Raw genomic sequence first — 21,462 nt, 5'->3', positions numbered from 1 at the left:
AGCATACAAAACATAAAGCAACATTCGACGTTCAAGGTTGTAAAGTGCAGGTTTTGTTAGCGTTAGATATATTCAGCCAGCACTGGGGTAGGTGGCTAAACATATAGTTTGTTTAAACTACGTTGACCAAGATGCTTTGCGCCAAAATACACTTCCTAGTTACTTTGCCGCTTGGCTTCCTTTAGCTGTCAGCCCAAACTACTGACTACAACAACAATAACTGCCAGAAAGATATTACCGGTAGTTCTGCGGTCGCTAAGGTGTGTGGTTTTTGTCTGATAATGTTTGGTCATCATTTACAGAAACACTTCCTCAAATACTTCCTCGCTAGCTTGTCGGTTGACCATTGGTGTTGTTTGGTAAAGTTTCCTTTGTACCAGTCCTAGCTTTATGTGCTCTTATCGAAATCATTATGCACTCTAAACTGCCTAATTTACTTCTACTGTATTTTCTTTGTTGAGGCTTGTAGCCTATAGCGAGCTGGTTTTGGTGAATGAGTGGGAAGTGTAGCCGGGTTGGACATCGGTCCATTATAGAGAGTACTGTCAGTGCCTAACAAGTCTTTACCTAATCAAGCAACCATGAATTGTGTTTCTAATAATAATGATCATGTTGTTAGGTGAGCCCTTCCAATAAAAAGCCTTAAAGTATGTCAGCAGCTGCAAGGGTTTCTTCACATTTGGCAGATTTCAGCTGTTTTTCTTTCCCAGTGATGTGCTTCTGCATCCACCTCCACTCATGTCATAGAGCTGCTAGTCACAAACAGTTATATATTCTCATTATCCAACATGTCCAAGCAAATCCTAACAATTAAAAAGCTAAGAATGTTTCTTTGTTTCATTTTTTGAAAAAATGGCTTGAAGGATTTATCAATGATCAAATCACTTGCAGACTTATTTTCTATAGATCAATGATTTACCTATTTGTTTTATCCTACAGTTTGTAAATAACTGTTTTCCCTTCTCTTATCAACAGGAAACATCTCTTTAGGAAGAGGGGAAGACAGCAGATGACAGAGAGGGAGTGGTGAGGCAGAATGGAGTCTTTCAGAAGGACATACCTGGCTGTGTGTAAGGAGAGCGGTGTGGAGGCTCAGGACAGTGTGCTGGCTCAGTTGCAGGGCACTGCCTCCAGACTGGACCTGAGTGGACAGAGTCTGTCCACAGAGAGCTGCTCTGTGCTGGCACAGGCCTTCCACACAGACACTGTCTTTACAGAGGTGTCACTCAGTGACTGCATGCTCAGCGAAGAAGGTATGGAATATGTAATAATAATAATGATTATGATGATAATAATAAGATTCACTGTGTAGCTGCACCTTTCAAAACAATGTTACTAATGCTTTACAGAGATGATCAAACAAATCAAAGCAAAAACTGCTTGCATCAACAGAGTAAACACAAAATATGAGTCAAATGTGTACACAGTATAGTATATCAACTGAGCTGTGTTATATTTGAAGTTGCTCAGTAGAGCAGGCTTCATTAGCATACATATACAACTATTGAATATATGTTCTTATTTTCCATAGTAATAACCATGAGTGATGCAATTGTTTACTGTGGCCAGTAAAAATGAAAAGATTGTTGATTGATGACGAGAGAAGCCATGGCTGGTGTTTGATGTTCATAATGCTTGAGAAGCTTCACTGAAACCTGCTGCTGTAGTAGCTGCTGCTGCTGTTTCTTTGTGTCATTAAATCTCATGCAAAGACCAAAACCTAAACTCTCTCTCTCTCTCTCTCTGTATCTCTGTCTCTCTCTCTCAAATTCAAATTCTAAAAAGCTTTATTGGCATGACTATTGTGGTAAATTACAAATGTTACAAATATTACAAATAATAACAAAAGAGAACATTCAGAACAATATGTACATATAACAATATAACATAAACCGATATACATAATAATATCTAATATATAAGATTATATGGACAAGAATAATTACTTATTTACACATTATAGGTTATTGATTACAATGAAAATAAAATAAAATAAAACAAAATTAAACAGTGAGGCCTGGTGTAGAATATCATTCCTTCATGTTGTGGCAAGTAGAAATAAACTGTCCTGCGAGGATGGAGCTCTCTTTTCTATCTCCCATTAATATTTTGAATTGGTCTTCAGGTAAATTGATTAAATGTAGATGTTTCTAGCCGAATTATATATTTCGCCGGATATTTTTGAATTTGGGGCAGTGTAGGAGCAAGTGCTGCTTGGTTTCTACAGCAGCTTCTCCACACTACTGGCACAGTAGTGTGGAGAAGCTGCTCTCCTCTTTGGGCAGCCATGTTTTCTTATAATCCTGTGGACCTACAGAATGCTTATACAAAATTCAGTGTTTGCAATTGGATGTTTTTCCCATTGGTCAAAAAGTTTGTTTGTTTGTTGGCCCGACACTTCACTTCCATAGAGCAGGATGGGTTCAATAATTGCTTGGAGTAGTTTGAGCCAAATTAGAATTGGAATGTGAATGTACATTTGTGATTTGATTGCATAAAAAGCCCTGCGTGCTTTCTCTCTCAGTTCATTGACCGCTGGATTGAAACTTCCAGTGGAACTTATTTTTAGGCCTTAAAAATTATATTCTAACCAGTTCTATTTCATGTGTTCCTATTGTGCAGTGCATTGTGTTTCCCAGACATCTGGATCTTTTCTTGAATATCATTGTTTTTGTTTCTTAATGTTAACTCTCTCTCTCTCTCTCTCTCTCTCTCTCTCTCTCTCTCTCTCTCTCTCTGTCTATTTCTCAATACTTTGTATACCTCTGCTTCTACTGAATATCTAACTCTTTAAAAACTGCTCACAAATGTATCGTTTCAGTTTAGAAAAGTTTTGAACATGACCGAGACAGTAGGACATGGTGCATTTAGTAGTTGACTATTTGGCTGTGCACATGGGATTTGACCACAGTAAGTTTAACAACAGTGTCTGCTCTCATGCTTTGTGACCATCAGGTGCCAAGGTTCTTCTGACTGGACTGTTTAACAACACAAGTGTCAAAGTGCTGGATCTGAAGGTATCACACTGTGAGTCAATGCGTTATATTTATGACCATGTGTATTGATAGTCAGGTGATGAAGTTCTTTTACCCAGGGGAATAACCTGAGATCAACGGGCGCTGAGGTGTTGGGAAAGCTGTTGTCTCGTAACAAGACCCTGCGCAGGTGAGAATCATGCTATTTATCTGATCATACTTTCTGTCTTGAATGGGCTCATTTTAGTGAGCAATGTTTTAAAAAATAATCATTTGTCCTGCTTCTCAAGAATCACTGAAATGTTGATCTTGAACGCGCCTATTATAAAAAATATAAACTGATTTAAAGTGAGAAAACACCCCAAACCTATTTATTCCGTAGAATCATTTGGCTACCAGCTTCATCCATCTTTTTTTTTTTCATAAACGATTTTCATTGAATTTTATTTTTTATGCAATCATACAAACATTTACAACCCCCACCGACCCCACATCCCAAACAATAGAGTCTCAGTCCTCTTCACAGCAGACCCGGGTTAGAATCCAGCCCGGGTCGTTCTCTGCATGTCATTCCCCTCTCTGACCCATTTTGACTTTGTCGCCAAAAACTGTCTAATAAAGCATGAAAAAGCAAAAAAAAAAAAAAAAGACTGATGAAACCACCTTTGTTCCAGGCTGGTGTTGGAGTGGAATGCAGTGGGGATGTGGGATGAGGCCTTCTCCCTCCTGTGTGAGGGTTTGTCCTCTAACAGCGTGCTGACCCACCTAGACCTGCGCAACAACCAGATCAACCACCACGGAGCCTCCCAGCTGGCTCTCACTCTCAAACGCAACAACACTGTGGAAGTCCTAGGTGACACACTCAAGAATGAAATGCTAGTAGTCTGAACCAGTTGTTTTCCTAATCTGTTGTCAGTTGGCTATGCTTGTTATAATGGCTTAACAATTTGAATTGTTCTTTCAATTTAATATGATGAAATAATTTTTTTTAAATCATAAATGAACTCCCAGGGCATACTTTTTTAGACATTGATCTTGTTCGTACTTGAAATGTGCACACACTGTTTCTACATTGTAAATCACACTTAATTTGGTAGAAAAATCCACCCATTAGGCTATACCATTTGGTAATATATTGGATAAGTGTGAGATTACAATATAACATTAGTCAACTTATGGTCAAATTGACACTCTTTCACATTGTGATGTCATATACGGTATGAAACGCTTCACAACGACTAATGACATCCAGAGAAAGCATGCTTGTAGTCTGTACCTATCAGAACATTCTCATCCTAGTGATACATCTAATGCATAACTTGGTGATGCAGAAGGGATTGTGTACTCACTGACTGATTTGACTTGCTCCAGATCTCCGCTGGAACAACATTGGTCTACTGGGGGGCCGCTCTCTGCTGGAGGCTCTGCAGCACAACAAGAGCCTAGTGCAGCTGGAGATGGCAGGGAACAACATCCCCAGTGAAACACTCAGAGCACTAGGTAAGGTCTGCCTGTGTCACTGCATGTCTGTACAAATGGACCCTAGTCTTGTCTACTCTGCAATACTAAGTGGATAGAACGTTTCTTAAAGGTGCACTACGCAATTTCATGCAATGAGAATTTGTTTGCATTTGCAGAGCCTGCTCTTAGTTTACAAAACACATTTTCTCGACATGTAACTATCAGTTTTGAATCATGAAATCAAGACAAAAATGTTTTGAGGCACCTGTAACCAAACGTAAGACCAAAATATGTTTGTAAACCAAACTGTGGGCCCTGCTGCTGTTAACAAAATTCGATTTGGTTTATTTGTCATATCCGCAAAAGTTAGCATTAGTTGAGTCTCAACAATGCAATATAAAAGATGACAAACTTATTAGAGAAACACACAAGTGAAGAGAGCAACCTGAGAACTAAATAAATGTTAAAATAGTGTTAAGACATAGTGCAAAGAAAATGTAAGTGTAGAGAAAATAGTACCGTGTATGGCAAAATGGAAGCTGTTGTAAGTGGAAAATTCTGCCGTGACCATTTCAGGGACTTTATAAACCTAAAGAGGAGGCTATTATCACCAAATATGATGCTGATTTGAATGGGGTACAGTTATCCCTGTTAAAGGTTCAGTAAGCGGAATGGTCAGTTTAGGTAACGTCCTGTCAGTGACTTCAGTTAGCAGTCCCCTCCCTCGTCCCTACGTCACCACATTAATGCACTGCAGTCTTCAAGCAGCAAGTTATCTAGCATAATCTCAGATCCATAAGTGTGATAAAACATGATAAAAAACATCAAAACAGACATTGGTAAGGATTTTTACCTGCTCCACCATTGTAGGCGCATACACATTCACCCATCTGTCACTCTGCACGTGCACCGGCAGTGAGACGGGTGCCGGTTTGTAGCGTTCTCTCTTCTGATTTGGATACCAGTTTCGGGACCCCCGAAAAGTTTATTTGCCGATTACATGCAGAGCGGGTGACTTTGACCCTGTTTCCACCTGGCATTAATATGTGGTTTTTAGGATCCGATCGCGCTAACTACAGGTGGAAACACGCTCAATGCGCATTGAATGCGCATTGAAATGATCCACATTCGGAGGTGGTTTGAGACCACTTATCCACATACCCATTAACAGTGGAAACGCGTATGCGCATCTCATACACATTAGGCCCCGCCCACTCAACTGCGGCGAGTGACTGGGCGGAAACGCGTACTCATGCACGCGACAATTCACGTCATAAAAGCGCACCGTTGCAGGTAAACAGACAACAGAAAACAGAAAACATTGAAGATGGAGTGTATAAGCGGAAATGATGTACGAGCTGATTTCCATACAGCGCGGGGAATTCGAATCCGGATCGCAAACGCGCATAGAAGACGCATTGTTAAGGCCAGGTGTGAACAAGCATATTACATTTACATATAACGATCGGATTCCTCAGAACCACATATTAATGCCAGGTGGAAACAGGGCCTGAGAGATCGGCTTTATGAAACGCGCACACTATAGTGATCACTGTATGAATAAAGAGCGATTTAACACTTATATTAACATAAATCGCTTACTTCATCTTTAATATAAGTGTTAAATCACTCTTCATTCATACAGTGATCACTTATATAGTGTGCGCGTTTCATAAAGCCGATCTCTCAGTCACTCGCTCTGCATGTAATCGGCAAATAAACTTTTCGGGGATCCCACTACTGATAACCAATCAGAAGAGAGTATGCTACAAACCGGCACCCGTCTCACTGCCGGTGCAAGTGCAGAGCGACAGATGGGTGAATGTGTATGCGTCTACAATGGCAGAGTAGGTAAAAATCCTTCCCAAAGTCTGTTTTGATAGTTTTTATCATGTTTTATAACACTTTCGGATCTAAGATGATGCTAGATAACTCGCTGCTTGAAGACCGCAGTGCATTAATGTGGTGACGTGGGGACGAAGGAGGGGACTGCTAACTGCAGTCAGTGACAGGAAGTTAGTTAAACTGACCATTCCACTTACTGAACCTTTAAGCCTAAAAGGATGTGATAGTTACTACCGCAGCCTTTTTAAGGTTTACCTAGGTTCTTTTGGATTTTGATCTTTTTTTAAATTGCTGCTGCAATGATACACTTTCCCTTCAGGGATGAATAAAGATTCATAGAGATAACTTCTTTTCTGATTATTAAATTCTGGTTTCATATTTATTTTTACTGTCTTTTTTGCTCCCCTTTTAAGGTGAGACACTGGAGGGGGAAACCAGTGTAGATCACATCATAAAACTTTACCAATGGATTATGGATATTAGCAGGGCCGCTGCTAAGCTTTTGGGTGCTCTAAGCTTAAATTATCAGGGAGCCGACCCCCCCCCCACCCGAAAAACAACCAAGATGCTCGCGCGCGCAGGGCGCGAGCTGATTTTTTTTGCCCTTGCAATATCTCTGCGACTGCTTTTTGGCACATTTGCTGTAGTGATGAGTTTTTGCGAACAGCATTTACTAACAGAAAGAACAGCTTAACATGTGAAAAAAGTTGCCGAGTATCCTACTAACTGCCTTTGCAAAGGCGCTCTGTGGACGTGATTGACAGGTGACCACAGAAAAACTGGTGACGAGTGAATTTGGAGACGGGCTGTCGCCGTGCCCACCTAATCAGAAGCTAGGAATGATCATTGGCTGTGTTCGGAAAGCCATACTAACGTCCTACTCATACTCATTTTGACTTCAATTTGAGTATGTGACGGTTGGGTATGCGAGTTTGGGTATGCGAGAAATTCCCGGATGAGTACTAACTTCCGGGAAGATTTTGGGTATGGATCGATTGGATACTTTTCCTACTCAACCGCCCCACAATGCATTGCGTCTTTTCAAACGACAAGGAAGGTTTTTTTTTTATTCTTTATTTACAAATTCTGCATTTCCTGCACAACACAGGACTGTATGTACAAATCTAGTTCTATATCTAACCTGTGGAGGGCGGTAATACGCTAAACAGCGTCTAAACGGCCGGAATCTTATAAGAAGAAGAAGAAATTCCGGTTTGTAGTGTTCTCTCTTCTGATTGGTTATCAGTAGTGGGATCCCCAAAAAGTCTATTTGCCGATTACATGCAGAGCGAGTGACTGAGAGATCGGCTTTATGAAACGTGCACAGTATATAAGTGATCCCTATGAATAAATAGCGATTTAATACTTATATTAACATAAATAAATCGCTTACTTCATCTTTAACATGTGTAATGTCCATCTCTCTCTCTCTCTCTCTCTCTCTCTCTGCCGTTAACCCCTTCAGAGCAGACAATAGGACACAACTCAGACAGACAGTCCAGTCTTAGAGACAGCCGCAGCAGGAGCCAGGTGCTCAGCAAGGAGATCCATTCACTGAAGGAGGAGAAGGGCCGGCAGGTAACTGACACACTAAAGCATTTTTTTTTTTTGTTATTAGTATTTTATTGAGTTTTTATACACCACTGTTACAATGTAATCAAAATTGTAGTCAACATTACAATTGACATCTTACTATTTATCCCTTAGTGATGTTACATTCTTGAAAAAGAAAATAAAGATTAAGCCAAAAGAGGTAATAGAAACCAGGCAGAAATAGTTAAATAAAAAGATAAAATAAATAAAATAAAAAATATATAAAGAAAAACACATGGATCAGTTGTGCAGTTTTACAATAAGCACCACACTCTCATTTGGCAACAATATATTGCACGTACTTTCCTTGTCCCTTTAGTCCTGTCATTGATGTTGAACGAGATTTTTTCGTATGATGCCACTTTTGCCACCTCCGTGCTCCACTCCTGGAAAGAGGGCTCACCTGGGTTCTTCCAGTTTCTCATGATAATTTGTTTTCCAACCATTATACTGGTCTGAATAAAGTCCGCTGCTCCACAGTTGGATGTTATTTGTGGATCATTTAAAACATAAAGCCTCGGGCAGAACTCCAAGCTAGTCCGGATAATGTTTTCAATGCGATCATGAATCTTCAGCCAGTAGCTCTGAATCATGGGACATTCCCAGAGCAGATGAAGAAGAGTCCCTTCTGAGCTGCAGCACTTCCAGCAGTCTGCATTATCCCTCAGCTTCAGCCTGAACAGTCGGCTTGGAGTCCAATAAAAGAGATTAAGAATCTTAAACTGGATTAATCTAATTTTAATGTCTCTTGACACCCTCTTGATGTTTTCACAAATACGATCCCACTCTTTATGTGTGACATCAATGTTCAAATCTGCCGACCAAGTTAACATTGTTGCATAAAATATGGTAACAGTCTGTTGGAATAACATTGCATAGAATATGGAAGCCTCATGCCCCAAACCCATTCTTTTCGTAGTCTGAGAGAGAAGGTTTGACTGTTGAGGTTCTATTCCTCTCCCTATGACAGTAAGTAACAAGTGACGCATTTGCAAGTACTTCCAGAAATGATTTCTGGGCAGATTGTATTCACCAGCCAACATTTCAAATGACTTTATATTATCCCTCTCATATAGGTTTGCTAGTGTAATAATTCCTTTTTCTACCCAATCTTTCCATAAAAGAGAATGTTTACACTAAAGCATTATTAAAGAACAGAGACAGTGGTGGATGCCTATGATGAGCTGGCCATCACTGACTGTGGGTCAGTCCACTACTTTGTTTCTGACAGAAAACACAACAATACTGTGTATGAAATGTCTTAACAATTATGGGATTGATGAGGTCCATGAGATTTAGTACAGATGTTAATCATGAATCCTAAAGACTTATTTGATCCCCTGACTTTTGAAGGCATAATAATAATATCTAGAAAATCCCGTGGAGATTTTAAAAGTACGGGCCCCCCGGCGCCGACCGCCAACCCCACATCGGCGGCTGTGGCTACTATCGTAGTTTACCACTACTGGTATGACTGTGTGAATGAATGGAACCTGGAACCCTGTGAAGCGCTTTGAGTGTTATTAAAAGTGCTATATAAATCCAATCCATTATTATGACTAAATGATGATTATATAATGCTACACTAGTGAGCATGTTAAAGATGATCATGAATCATGGTTGGATAAAGGACAAAGCTATTTTCCAGCTGTGTGTTTTTGTTCCAAATCCGATTGGCTATTGATTTAGTGTTCTTTCTTTCAGTTCCTCAGCCTGATGGAAACCATAGACCGGCAGAGGGAGGACATGGGCCGCTCCAACAAGTCAGTTCAATTCTTACTGTGTGTAGACAGACTCAGTAACTATAACCAGTTAATGTCTATGATAGTCATCCAGCTAGTTCATAAGTGAAAGACACTGCTTGAACACATAATGTATAAACTGTAGAGTAAATAAAGCCAGGGAGATGTAGTACTCCTTTAGGCAGCACCATGCTATGTTAATATGTAGACAAGGCAAGATAGCTTTGTTTATGTAACACAGTTAAAACAGAAAGGCACTTCAAAGTACTGTACATTGGGAAGAAAATAATTGATGAAAAATTATGACGGCCATCTAAGACATGGGTTAAACCTCCCGTAGGTGTGCAACAGGGCTGAGATCTGGGGACTGTGAAGGCCATAGCATATGATTGACACAATGCTCATACTCATCACAGTATTCAGTGTGGCTCGTAGACATGTTTCATAATAGGATAACGCTGATCACAGTGCGGTCAGTCTTCTTCCCTTGGGACCCACACCATGCCAGCAAAGTGTCTCCTACAACAACCAAGCAGAGCGGACAGGTGTCCTCACTGTAGGCCTGTATCTGTTCCTTTGGTGGAACTAGACACACATTAACCCCTCTACTTGTCAAGAATATGCTGAAGGAATTTTACCTTTCCAGGTGCAAAACCGTCATTAACATTCATTGTTTTTCTAAAGGTAGAAGTTTGTGCAAGTCCAATTTTGTATTGATGACCTCATAGCAATGACCTCACAAGCTCTTTTCTTTGTGTTTAGGTCCACCTCCATTCAGATAGGCCAACTCCAGGAAGCTCTGAATGACAGGAAGTCAGCTGTCAACTCTCTCACTGCAAAGTAAACATCTCCTCTTCCTTCATACAATATTCACACAGTCCAGTCTGGTACACAGACGGGTGGCAGTGGCGAAGTGGGTAGGGAGATCGTCCTCTGGAGTGCAGGGTCAGAGGTTCGATCCCCCGCCTACCCGCCACATGTCCAAGTGTCCCTGGGCAAGACACTGAACCCCAAATTGCTCCCGATGGTTCAGAGGGTGCCTTGCATGGCAGCTACTGCCATTGTTGTATGAATGTGGTAAGAATTGTAAAGCGTTTTGGGGCTGAGAAAATCAAGAGGCATCTATTTGCGGACCCATGGGGGAACTGGAGCTCCACTTTGGAACGGAAATACGTCACGGTTCTTCTTCTTCTTCTTCTTTTTTGGTGTTTTATGGCTTTCGGCATCCTTAGTAGTTGCATTACCGCCACCTAAGTATAACAAACTTCATTGTTAGAACCTATCCCTGTCCCCTTACCCTAACCCTAACCACCCTGCTGTGATGCATGAACCTAATCGCCAAGACAATATAAATAACACAAACCGGGTAATCGGTCTGCGGTCTTGTTATTGTTGCATGTTGTTACTTCCTTATTCAAATGACGGTGACGTATTTCCGGTTCAACAGTGGAGCTGTGCTTCCCCATGGTTCTGCAAATAGATACTCTTGAGAAAATCGGCTAAAAGCACTATATAAGTCAAGTCCATTTACCATTTCACAGTATGAAGTTATTGTATTTAATGTAAGTAACTTTATTCATTCATCATTGCTGGCACGTGCAGCAAATTGGGGCGACTGTGGCTCAGTTGGTAGAGCGGGTCGGCCGATGATCAAAGGGTTGGAGGTTCGATCCCCGCCCTGCCACCTGTGTCATAGTTGTTGTGTCCTTGGGCAAGACACTTCACCCACCTTGCCTGGTGTGAATGTCGATAGTTAGCCTGCTATCGGTGTATGAATGTGTGTGTGTGAATGGTAACGTGGGAAAGGAAAACAGGTCTCCCTTGCAAAAGAGTCTTCGGTCTCAATGGGATATACCTGTATAAATATAGGTAAAAAAAATGATTGGCACACTGGGGAGAAGCTCCACTGATGGCCTCTTTGCCGTGCAAATCTAAGAGCCCCCGCCCACCACCCTCGCTAGCTAGTTTTTAGGGAATCAATAAATGAATTGGCCTGAAAACCCACACAACCTAGAACTACACAGGTGTCACTCTCCAGGTATCATTTACTGCTGCTGCTATAAGCATTATAGAGGCCAAGCCCAAGCTTTAGGAGATCCTGTGCCGCTGATATACTTCTTGACGCACCTTTGTATGGTATTGGTGAATGAAAGTCTGAGTCTTTCTTGCAGTTAAAAACATTTGTCTCATCTATCTTCACTTTATTTAGCTACAAACTGTAAAACCAACATGCAAACCTGTCTACCTGTTCTGATAGTCATTCACAATGATGACAAAGAACATCTAGCTAGTAATATGTTGGTACACTGAACCAGGGCCGCTGCTAAGCTTTTGGGTGCCCTAAGCTTAAATTGTCAGTGAGCCCCTCTCACACACATACAAAAAAAACTTGAGTTTGCTTCTTTACCAATTGATCGGTTACGCACGCCCACCCCTACTAGGTAACCTAGCCTAGGTTGCTGACATTAGCAAGCAATTTCACTGAACGTTAGCAACACAATTAGACCTACAAAACACGATCTTATTAGCAAAGGATGCACAGGTGCCATTTCTCAGTTTTCTCTTCTTTTGTTTGCTGATAGAATTAATCGGTGGGCAAAACACTACATGCTCGCGTCCGGACATTTTTTGCCCTTGCAATATCTCTGAGACTGCTTTTTGGCACATTTGCTGTAGTGATGAGTTTTTGCGAACAGCATTTACTAACAGAAAGAACAGGTTAACGTGTGAAAAAAGTTTCCGAGAAGCCTACTAACTGCCTTTGCAAAGGAGAGACTGCGCTCTGTACGTGACTGACAGGTGGCCGCAAAAGAAAAATGGTGATGGGTGAATTTGGAGGCGGGCTGTCGCCGTGCCCACCTAATTAGAAGCTAGGAATGGTTCTGGTATAGTAAATAGACATATTTTAATTGGCTGAAAAAATAAAAAATAAATTTTCTTCACTTTTGATTGGGTGGGAAGGGCGCACATTTGGGTGGGCAGGCCCACCCTTGCCCCTTAGCTGCCACCGGCTCCGCTTGCCATTATGAATCGCCATTCAAAAACAGCTTGATAAAGCCGTGTAGGCTATAATTAGGGGAAACATCTAATTTGCCCGAATTGAGTTATAGGTTACATAATTAAGAAAAAACAACGGTGGGCCAGTTCATAACTAATTTATATATTTTTTGTAATGTAATGATTATCATGAAATTTTTTAAGGTATCTCAATTTTGGGGGGGTCCCCGGAACATCTAATTTTCCTTTGTAATAAAAACTTGGTGCCCTATGCGCTCTGCGTACCCTGCGTATAGGTAGCGGCGGCCCTGCACTGAACATCCTACACTGCAGCACAGTCATCAAACCAAACGAGTATGTTGTCCTCTTGTTGCTGTGTGACAGAATGCAGATGGTGGAGGCAGCCCTCAGCCTGTCTGAGCAGAAGCAACACGACATGGGAGAAGTGCTGAGCAGAGTGAAGGCTGAGAACCAGCAGCAAGGGGAACGACAGAGCAGGGAGAGAAAGAAAGAGACAGAGGTAAGACATCCACTATACACTATACACTACTCATTTACACTCTAATGGGAATGCTGCAAACAAGATGGAGATAGATTTGAGCTTTTCTAAAAAATATGGGGCCTATCCGAATAGTATTTTTAGCATAGGAAATTTCCTTTCCTATCGAGATGACCCGGAAGTACTCGGCAGATAGATGATCCGAATTCTCAAAACTCTTAGGAAAGGCATAGGAAAGGAGCCTCGATTCATCCTTTAACCCTCCTTTAGCATAGGTTACTCCGGACCAACCTATGCTAAAGGAAAGGAGATAGTGGTATCCCATAATCCTTTACGGCGGCAAGATTTAAAGCAACAGGCCACCGCCGGAGTTTACCGACTCTACACGAATACGAACGAGAGGTAAAACAGAAGAGAGGAGAGGAGAAGAGAGGAAGATTTAACTCGGCTAAAACAAAATACCCCCCCCCCCACACACACACACACACACACACAGGCTAAAGATAATAAAGAACTCATAAAAGACCAACATCATAATAGTTATTTTCGTAGCACATAATTTACAACATAAGAAAATAAAATACCAACTTCACATTTAATGAAGTTACTGGGGGCAGTTCATTTCAACATCAACACAAGTGTAGCCTCTTTTTATTCCACATGTGAATTGGGATATATGGGAGTGATTCTCACTCTGTTGGCGACAACCTGATTAAAATCAATATGAAAAGAACGCATGGATCAAACGAGCGCTTGTTGTTGTCAATTTTCGGAGAATAGTGTAGTTTCACGCTAGAGACTCACGTCAGCAATACTCGCCGTCGCGCAATGACGTCGGTTAGGAAAAGTGGAGTCGAATTCTTTTGAAACAGTGCTGTCTTTTCCTATGTTCGATAGGAAGTACCTTTCATCTCTCCTTAACCCCGATGACGTTTAGGGGTTAAGGTATAGGAAAGGAGGCTTATAGGTTAGGAGATTGGACTATTCGGATAGGCCCATGGGCTTCAGTCTAGAACCAGCGTTGACATGTTGTCATGACTTTAACCAGCAGCAGTGATGGACCTTTTGCTGCGCTGTGTGTTTGACATGCTCTCTTGCATGGTCACATGATCACCAAGAGTGAAACATTTAACCTTCATAGCTGAACTAGAGATGAGATTTCTAACATGAATTACTCCAGTTGTCCTTTTTTAGTTCTATTTCTCTCTCTATTCACAGTAGCTTAAGCCTATTATACTTTTTCAGCTTTTATGACCTATAAACGTTGTTATAATGATTTATAGTCATGTTTAACCATACTAAAGGGTCAAGTAATGACTTACATGCATTAAGACATATTCCCTGCTGACCGTCTGGGGTGGCTGTGCAGAGCGCTAAACACTAGGGCAGCCGGTCGCGATTCACTTGTTCAAATTTCCGGGATTCGTTACGTAGAGAATCCGGATTTTTCCATGTATGGTAATGCTGCAACGTGCTCAGGCATGCTTCGGCCATGCCCCCACCTGCCTGCTCAAATCTGCCCGCGCGCCGATTAAAGTGTTCCGGAAGGTAACCACAACAGAGTGGGGTTGGCAGGAGGGGGGCGAGGGGGTGGAGAAGCACAAAGCCGAGTGTTGACAGAGAAAGCTGAAATTGCTGAGATGAGAGGAAGAGTTTCCTGAAAATCTACATGTTTTTTTGTGCTGTGATTCGTGTCAGGTTGCTCTATAGGAGTCATTAATGAGACATTAAGAGCAGAAAAGTAGTATAATAGGAGATCTTTAAATGGTAGTGCAAATCACTAAGAATATTAACGAAATAAGTGACCTTTTCTAAAAACAACATCACAAAATAAAAACAGACTTTTTAAAGGGGGCATTTTTAAATAATTCTTTCTACTATAAAATAAAAAGTAACTCTGAACTCTAAATATATGAATGATAAAATGAAACATTTCAGAATAACAAGTTCTAATAATTCTTAAAAAAAAAATGTTTGTATATAAAGGTGCATCTAAAACAATTATAATATCATGGAAATGTATATTCAAAAACACAGTCCCCTCCAAAAGTATTGGAACATTGACACCAAAATATGAATATGAGAAAATAGATCAACATTTCAGCTTTCATTTCCAGGTATTTACATCTGGATCTGATACACAACTGAGAAGATATCATTATTTGTAAAGGAACACCACATTTTTAGTTGAGCAAAAGTATTGGAACAGATACACTTAAATAAATTTAAGTAAATAAGACTTAATATTTTGTTGCAAATTCTTCTCTTGCAATAACTGCATCAAGCCTGTGACCCATTGACATCACAACACTTTTGCATTCTTCTTTTGTGATGCTTTCCCAGGCTTTCACTGCAGCCTCTTTCAGTTGTTGTTTGTTTACTCTCTTCAGTCTCCTCTTTAGCAGGTAAAATGCATTCTCTATAGGGTTTAACTATGAAGATAGACTTGGCCAGTCTGAAACCTTCCATTTCTTGCCCCTGATAAACTCCTTTTTTTGTTTTTGCAGTGTGTTTTGGGTCATTATCTTGCTGCACGATGAAGGATCTTCCTATCAGTTTGGTTGCATCTTTCTTTAAATTGGCAGACAAAATGTTTCTGTAAACTTCTGACTTAATTTTGCTGTTGCCATCATGTGTTACATCATCAATGAAGATTAATGAGCCCATCCGAGAAGAAGCCATGCAAGCCCAAGCCATGACATTGCCTCCACCGTGTTTCACAGATGAGCTTGTATGTTTGGGATCATGAGCAGATCCTTTCTTTCGCCAAACTTTAGCCTTTCCATCACTTTGGTAAAGGTTCATCTTGACAACAACACAGTAACACATGATGGCAACAGCTAAATTAACTCAGAAGTCTACAGAAACATTTTGTCTGCAAATTTAAAGAAAGGTGCAACCAAACTGATTGGAAGATCCTTCATCATGCAGCAAGAAAATTATCCAAAAAAACTGTAAAAACAACAAAGGAGTTCATCAGGGGCAATAAATGGAAGGTTTTAGACAAGTCAATCTCCAGACTTAAACCCATAGAGCAGGGCTATTCAATTAGTTTTGAATGGGGGCCGGTTGGTGGAAATTATCCAAAATGAGGGGCCAGAAAAAAATGCCTAAAATTGATGAGCATCACATCAATAGCTACATATACTGTAAATCACTACAACGACATAGGAGTGCATATATTGTCTTTATTTTATCAAATAGAGTTCACCAGCTTATCAAAAAAAAATCCCTATTTGATTAACATAGGCTGTCTGTTGTTTAAGTGTTTAACAATCTTATCAGTTCAGGAAAACACAATAGGTTAACTCTTCAAAAGTTTATCAAAATACACAGAAATAAATGTACTCTAAGTGCAACAGCTTATCAAAATACAGGTAGGCCTAGGTTTACTAAGAGTGCAACAGCTTATCAAAAAACATATAAATAAATGTAGGCTACTCTAAGTGCAACACCTTACAGTGGTTCCCCCCCCAAAATGTGTTTGTCAAGGGGTCACTGTCCAGGGTCATGGGAGGCGCGGCGCAAAGCGCCGCGGCAAAACTTTTGGCTGTATTTTGCTCAAAGATGCCAATTCACAGTACAGAAATAAACAACTGCTTATTTGAATACAAAAAAACTACAGACACTGACTTTACAGTTGTGCAATTTTGTTTGCTATGTGAAGGTACAAATTTTGTGCAAACATGCAAAGTTCTACTGGTGCAATATTATGCAGACACACTAAATACAAATAATGGACCATACACTTACACTGCGGTACAATCGCGCCCGCAAAGCTGCATACACAGAGCAGCTGATAGAGAAAAGCTTGGAGACACATGTGCACATTTATTTACTGCAGATCGCGGCCTTTCGTGCAGTTATGACCATGCAAAAGCACACATCACACGAGCTAGTACATTGATTGTGCACCACTAAAAAAAAAAAAAAAAAAAAAAAGTTTTTTTTTTTTTTTTTTTTTTTTTGGTTTGGTCGGTAGTCAAGGCGGGGGCCAGTAAATATTCCTTCGCGGGCCGCACCTGGCCCGCGGGCCGCCTATTGAATAGCCCTGCCATAGAGCATGCATTTTACCTGCTAAAGAGGAGAGTGAAGAGAGTAACCCCCCAAAACAAACAGCAACTGAATGAGGCTGCGGTGAAAGCCTGGAAAAGCATCACAAAAGAAGAATGCAAAAGTTTTATGTTGTCAATGGGTCACAGGCTTGATGCAGTTATTGCAAGCAAAGGATTTGCAACAAAACTTATTCACTTCAATTTATTTTAAGTCTATCTGTTCCAATACTTTTGCTCACCTAAAAATGTGGTGTTCCTTTACAAATAATGCCTTTTTCACAGTTGTGAATCAGATCCAGATGTAAATACCTGGAAATGAAAGCTGAAATGTTGATCTATTGTCTCATATTCATATTTTGGTGTCAAACCCAAATGTTTCCAGTCTACAGCATAAATAAAGGAATTGGCCTCACCGTTCCAATAATATTGGACGTGACTGTATATTCTAGATTCATCATTACGGTACACAAAGTGAAATATGTCAGGCCATTCTTTTGTATTCATTTTGATGATTGCGGCTTACTGCTCATGGAAAAAAAAATGGAAAAAGGATTTATAATACAGGAATGTCAACCTTCTGAAAAGTATGTTTATTCTCAATTCATTTAACTTTGTGTTATGAATCTAGAATATATTAAAGTTTCACTTTTTGAATTGAAAAACAGAACCAAAAGGAACTTTTCATTGAGATTCCAATTTTTTTAGATGCACCTGTATATCTTCACTTTTATTTATCACAACACTTCACAATTCATTTCATATACAGTAATGTACCAGGGCATGGAACATCTCATAAGCAATACACAGCCTATCATAAGGACAGAGAATTACAGAGAAATAAATGTTTCTGTCTGTTTCCAACCACAATCTGCCTAGAGCCAGTAACCTGAGCAACAGAATCCTGCTAAAAACACATTATGATAAGTTGACATCTATTGAATCATTTGTGTGAATATATGTGTTTCCATCCTGTAGGACAGTGCACTCAGAGAGGCCAAACTCCAGAGAGAGATCCAGAACCTCACACAAACCAATGTCCAACTCAGGAATAAAGTGAGTCATGGCCTTTCACAACAGTAGGAAAATTCCTACTGTCTTTTGTTAATATTTGCCTCAAAATGGTACATGCTATGGTTTGTGTTCATCTATTCATTTTTTGCAAGACAAAAGAAACAACTTGAGCAGGACAATACAAGTAAAACCAAACATAGAGAAGGCAGAAAAAGAGGAGAGACGCTGCATCATATCAAATACAGAAATGAAAGAATATAATATTATAATGTAACTGAGAGATAGGACATTTTTTCAATTTTACAAGTACCTTCTCAATGCATCCAAGATGGCATTTTATGCATCCATGATGGCAATGATCTTGAATATTATGTGTTTTTAATAATAGGTGCTAGAATGGAGAATTTTTGACCATTGTTATTTTGCCTAAGATGAGAGTGGTGGAAAGTTGAGCCTTGGTTGAGGTGAAGCAGGTAATTTTTTGGTATTTAATTGGTTGTGGTAAGTCCATACTGTTGGGTTGATGTTACGTGTGTGTTTGTGTGTGTGTGTGTGTGTGTGTGTGTGTGTGTGTGCGTACGTGTGTGTGTGTGTGTGTGTGCGTACGTGTGTGTGTTAGGGGGAAGAGATGGAGCGCAGGTGTAAGTCTCAACAGCAGCAGATCTTTGAGCTGAAGACAGAGCTGACCAACAGCACAGCAGAGCTCAAGCTGCGGCTAGCACAGGCAGAAGGTAACACACACACACACACACACACACACACACACACACACACACACAATTACACATACATAAAGACAATGTCATCTTCTACAGCGTCCCAGTATATAAATGCCCTGTTTGTCACCCTCTGACAGAGCGTTTGGAAATAGAGAAGCGAAGGTCAAAGCAAGCCCTGGATGACATGGACAATCTCCGGCAGAAGGAGGTGCTTCAAGGAACTTTCATATTCTCCTTTGAACCATACATTTTCCCAACTGTGATAATTACTTCATGCCCAAGAGGGTTAAGGCAGTGCTGGAAAATAATGGTGGCCACACAAAATATTGACACTTTGGGCCCAATTTGGAAAAAAAATCTTAGGGGTGTACTCACTTTTGTTGCCAGCAGTTTAGACATTAATGGCTGTGTGTCGAGTTATTTTGAGGGAACAGTACATTTACACTGTTATACAAGCTGTACACTGACTACTTAACATTGTATCAAAGTGTCATTTATTCAGTGTTGTCCCATGGAAAGATATAATGAAATATTTGAAGAAATGTGAGGGGTGTACTCACTTTTGTGAGATGCTGTAGGTGTAAATAACATTTTAAGCTAGTTGCAACAAGGACTTTACTTTTTTTTTTAAATGTATACAACTTCCATGAAGTGTATTGTTTTATCCATAATTTGGTGCCCAGCTGTAATATTCTTATATTTAATAATTACTGAAGATAATAATAGCTGAGGTCTGGAAACATGAGGCGGGCCCACCCGGCTCAATCCTTTTCACAGCAGACACATGTTGAGAATGATCTGTGGTTCCTCTCTCTACCCCATTTCATCTCTGTCTCTCTGTATTTAAAATAAAAGCATTGAAAATGACAAAAAATAATCTTAAAAAAAAAAAAAGTCTGACAGTTCAAGAAAGAGCAGTCAGATGCTAACGTCATCAAACGTCTTTCTAGAGAACACTCTCTGTCTCCTCAGATAACCTTATGGTTCATTTTGGTGAGTGACATGTTTCCATAACCAACAGAAAAGCTGTGATAAAGCAGTAAACTGTTTGTTTAAGCTACAGCAGGAGCATCAGCGCCCCCAGCTAGCTACAGTGCTGAAAGACGGAAAATAGAGAAAGAGAGAAAAGAACATTCTTACCCACACATACTGTATAATATCCATGACATCTTAACCCATTGATGACGGCTGCTGCGCGATGCCACATTGGCTCTCCTGCCTGATGCTGCGTCGCGCAGCATTATTACTTTATCTAATTTTCATGGCATTCCCAGCATAGAATGCACTGTCATTGGTTCAAATACACATGAGGTGGGTTTTGCTGATTTTTTTTTAAGACCACGTGACCACCCAAAAGTTGTGTGGTTTGCCGAAAATCATGTCAATCAAAAAATAAATAAATAAAACAAAATAATAAAAAAAATACGCCAGCTATGGTACAGAATGGTTAGTGGCATTTGGTGCACAGAATCAAGGTCTACTATAGACTACTGACGAAAATCACACAACACATTGCATCTATTTATTAACAATATTTAATAATTTTCTAATTCATCTAATTTTGACGATTTTTAGAAATATTTGTTGGTTTGTAAGCGCTAAGGGAGCATGTTTAAATAAAACCTGTGAACCTTAACTTTTAAATGTACTTTATTTCATGTTTCTATGTGCTACACAGGCTTAGATATTAAGGTTTTGGTAGACTTGACAATTCGTACTATTTTTTCAGAAAACCCTCAGGCATTAAGGACATGCATCCGAGATTGCCATAGTCATCAATGGGTTAACATAGGAGCTAAAGAGCCAGGTCCTTCCCTCAGGAGACACCACAACAGAGCAAAAAGAGAGCTGGACACAAACACAACTCCAAATGAATTATAACACTGACTGGTTGTTTGCTATGAGTTTTGCCACTTGGTCATTTAACTGAAGAATCAAAGCGTCGTAATAAAAGAAAAAAATATCTTGTGGATATAAAGAAGTTAGCTTACCAGCCCTCTGTAGCCCATCCAGGCTACATCACCTGCTGCTATCATAACACACCTGAATCTTTGAGTCAACTGTTGACACTTAAGTTGTATTGTGAGTAATGTAGGCACCAGGCTTGAAAATGCCTTTTAAAAAAGAGACAAGTTTAAAAGAATAGTGAAATTCCCATTCAACCAGGCAGTTCACTGGAAATAACAATGCCTGGCCAATCAAATCACATTCCGTCTGTAACACCTGGGCTTTCTTTTACATTTCAGTTCTGGATTGATTACACAAAAACAGACATACCCTTTTATTTAGTAATCCTTCACATACTTAGCTATTTTAGGACTGTCTCCCTTTTAATTGATATAAACTAAATAGAAAACAAAGTGCTATTTCTCTGCAGGTTGAGCAGCTGAATCGACATCTAGAAGAGACTGAGAGAACTCTGCAGGAACGCATCTTCAAACTGGAGGGACAGCGAATCCAACTGGAAGAGGTCTGAGTTAAGAGTATCAATATTTACAAACTATAAACACAATTCCAAAGCACAGTTAATAAAGCAACTGCTAATGATAGACAGCAGATTTAGTT

At 40.1% G+C, this 21,462-nt stretch overlaps 1 protein-coding gene across 2 annotated transcripts in view; it reads left to right on the top strand.

Moving 5' to 3' along the window:
• The first annotated feature begins 187 nt into the window (after nucleotides 1–187).
• Nucleotides 188–21,462, top strand: part of lrrc45 (leucine rich repeat containing 45) — a 33,298-nt gene continuing 12,023 nt past the window's right edge. Inside the window, exons 1-14 of one of the 2 annotated variants that reach the window (XM_080048854.1) lie at nucleotides 188–260; nucleotides 976–1,253; nucleotides 2,956–3,017; nucleotides 3,095–3,165; nucleotides 3,650–3,828; nucleotides 4,347–4,475; nucleotides 7,747–7,859; nucleotides 9,579–9,637; nucleotides 10,379–10,456; nucleotides 12,998–13,133; nucleotides 18,143–18,220; nucleotides 18,798–18,909; nucleotides 19,035–19,105; nucleotides 21,275–21,367. In XM_080048854.1, coding sequence (XP_079904980.1) covers nucleotides 1,037–1,253; nucleotides 2,956–3,017; nucleotides 3,095–3,165; nucleotides 3,650–3,828; nucleotides 4,347–4,475; nucleotides 7,747–7,859; nucleotides 9,579–9,637; nucleotides 10,379–10,456; nucleotides 12,998–13,133; nucleotides 18,143–18,220; nucleotides 18,798–18,909; nucleotides 19,035–19,105; nucleotides 21,275–21,367 — 1,398 coding nt within the window. In that variant the 5' untranslated portion in view covers nucleotides 188–260; nucleotides 976–1,036. Of the gene's footprint in view, nucleotides 261–975; nucleotides 1,254–2,955; nucleotides 3,028–3,094; nucleotides 3,166–3,649; nucleotides 3,829–4,346; nucleotides 4,476–7,746; nucleotides 7,860–9,578; nucleotides 9,638–10,378; nucleotides 10,457–12,997; nucleotides 13,134–18,142; nucleotides 18,221–18,797; nucleotides 18,910–19,034; nucleotides 19,106–21,274; nucleotides 21,368–21,462 lie in introns of those variants that run through there. The other variant, XM_080048855.1, reaches the window with a different exon arrangement.

This window comes from Ammodytes marinus (assembly GCF_949987685.1).
Source record: "Ammodytes marinus genome assembly, chromosome: 20".
In the NCBI taxonomy this organism is placed as follows: domain Eukaryota; kingdom Metazoa; phylum Chordata; class Actinopteri; order Uranoscopiformes; family Ammodytidae; genus Ammodytes; species Ammodytes marinus.
The sequence above is the reverse complement of the archived record's forward strand: the minus strand, read 5'-3'. Positions and strand labels throughout refer to the sequence as shown.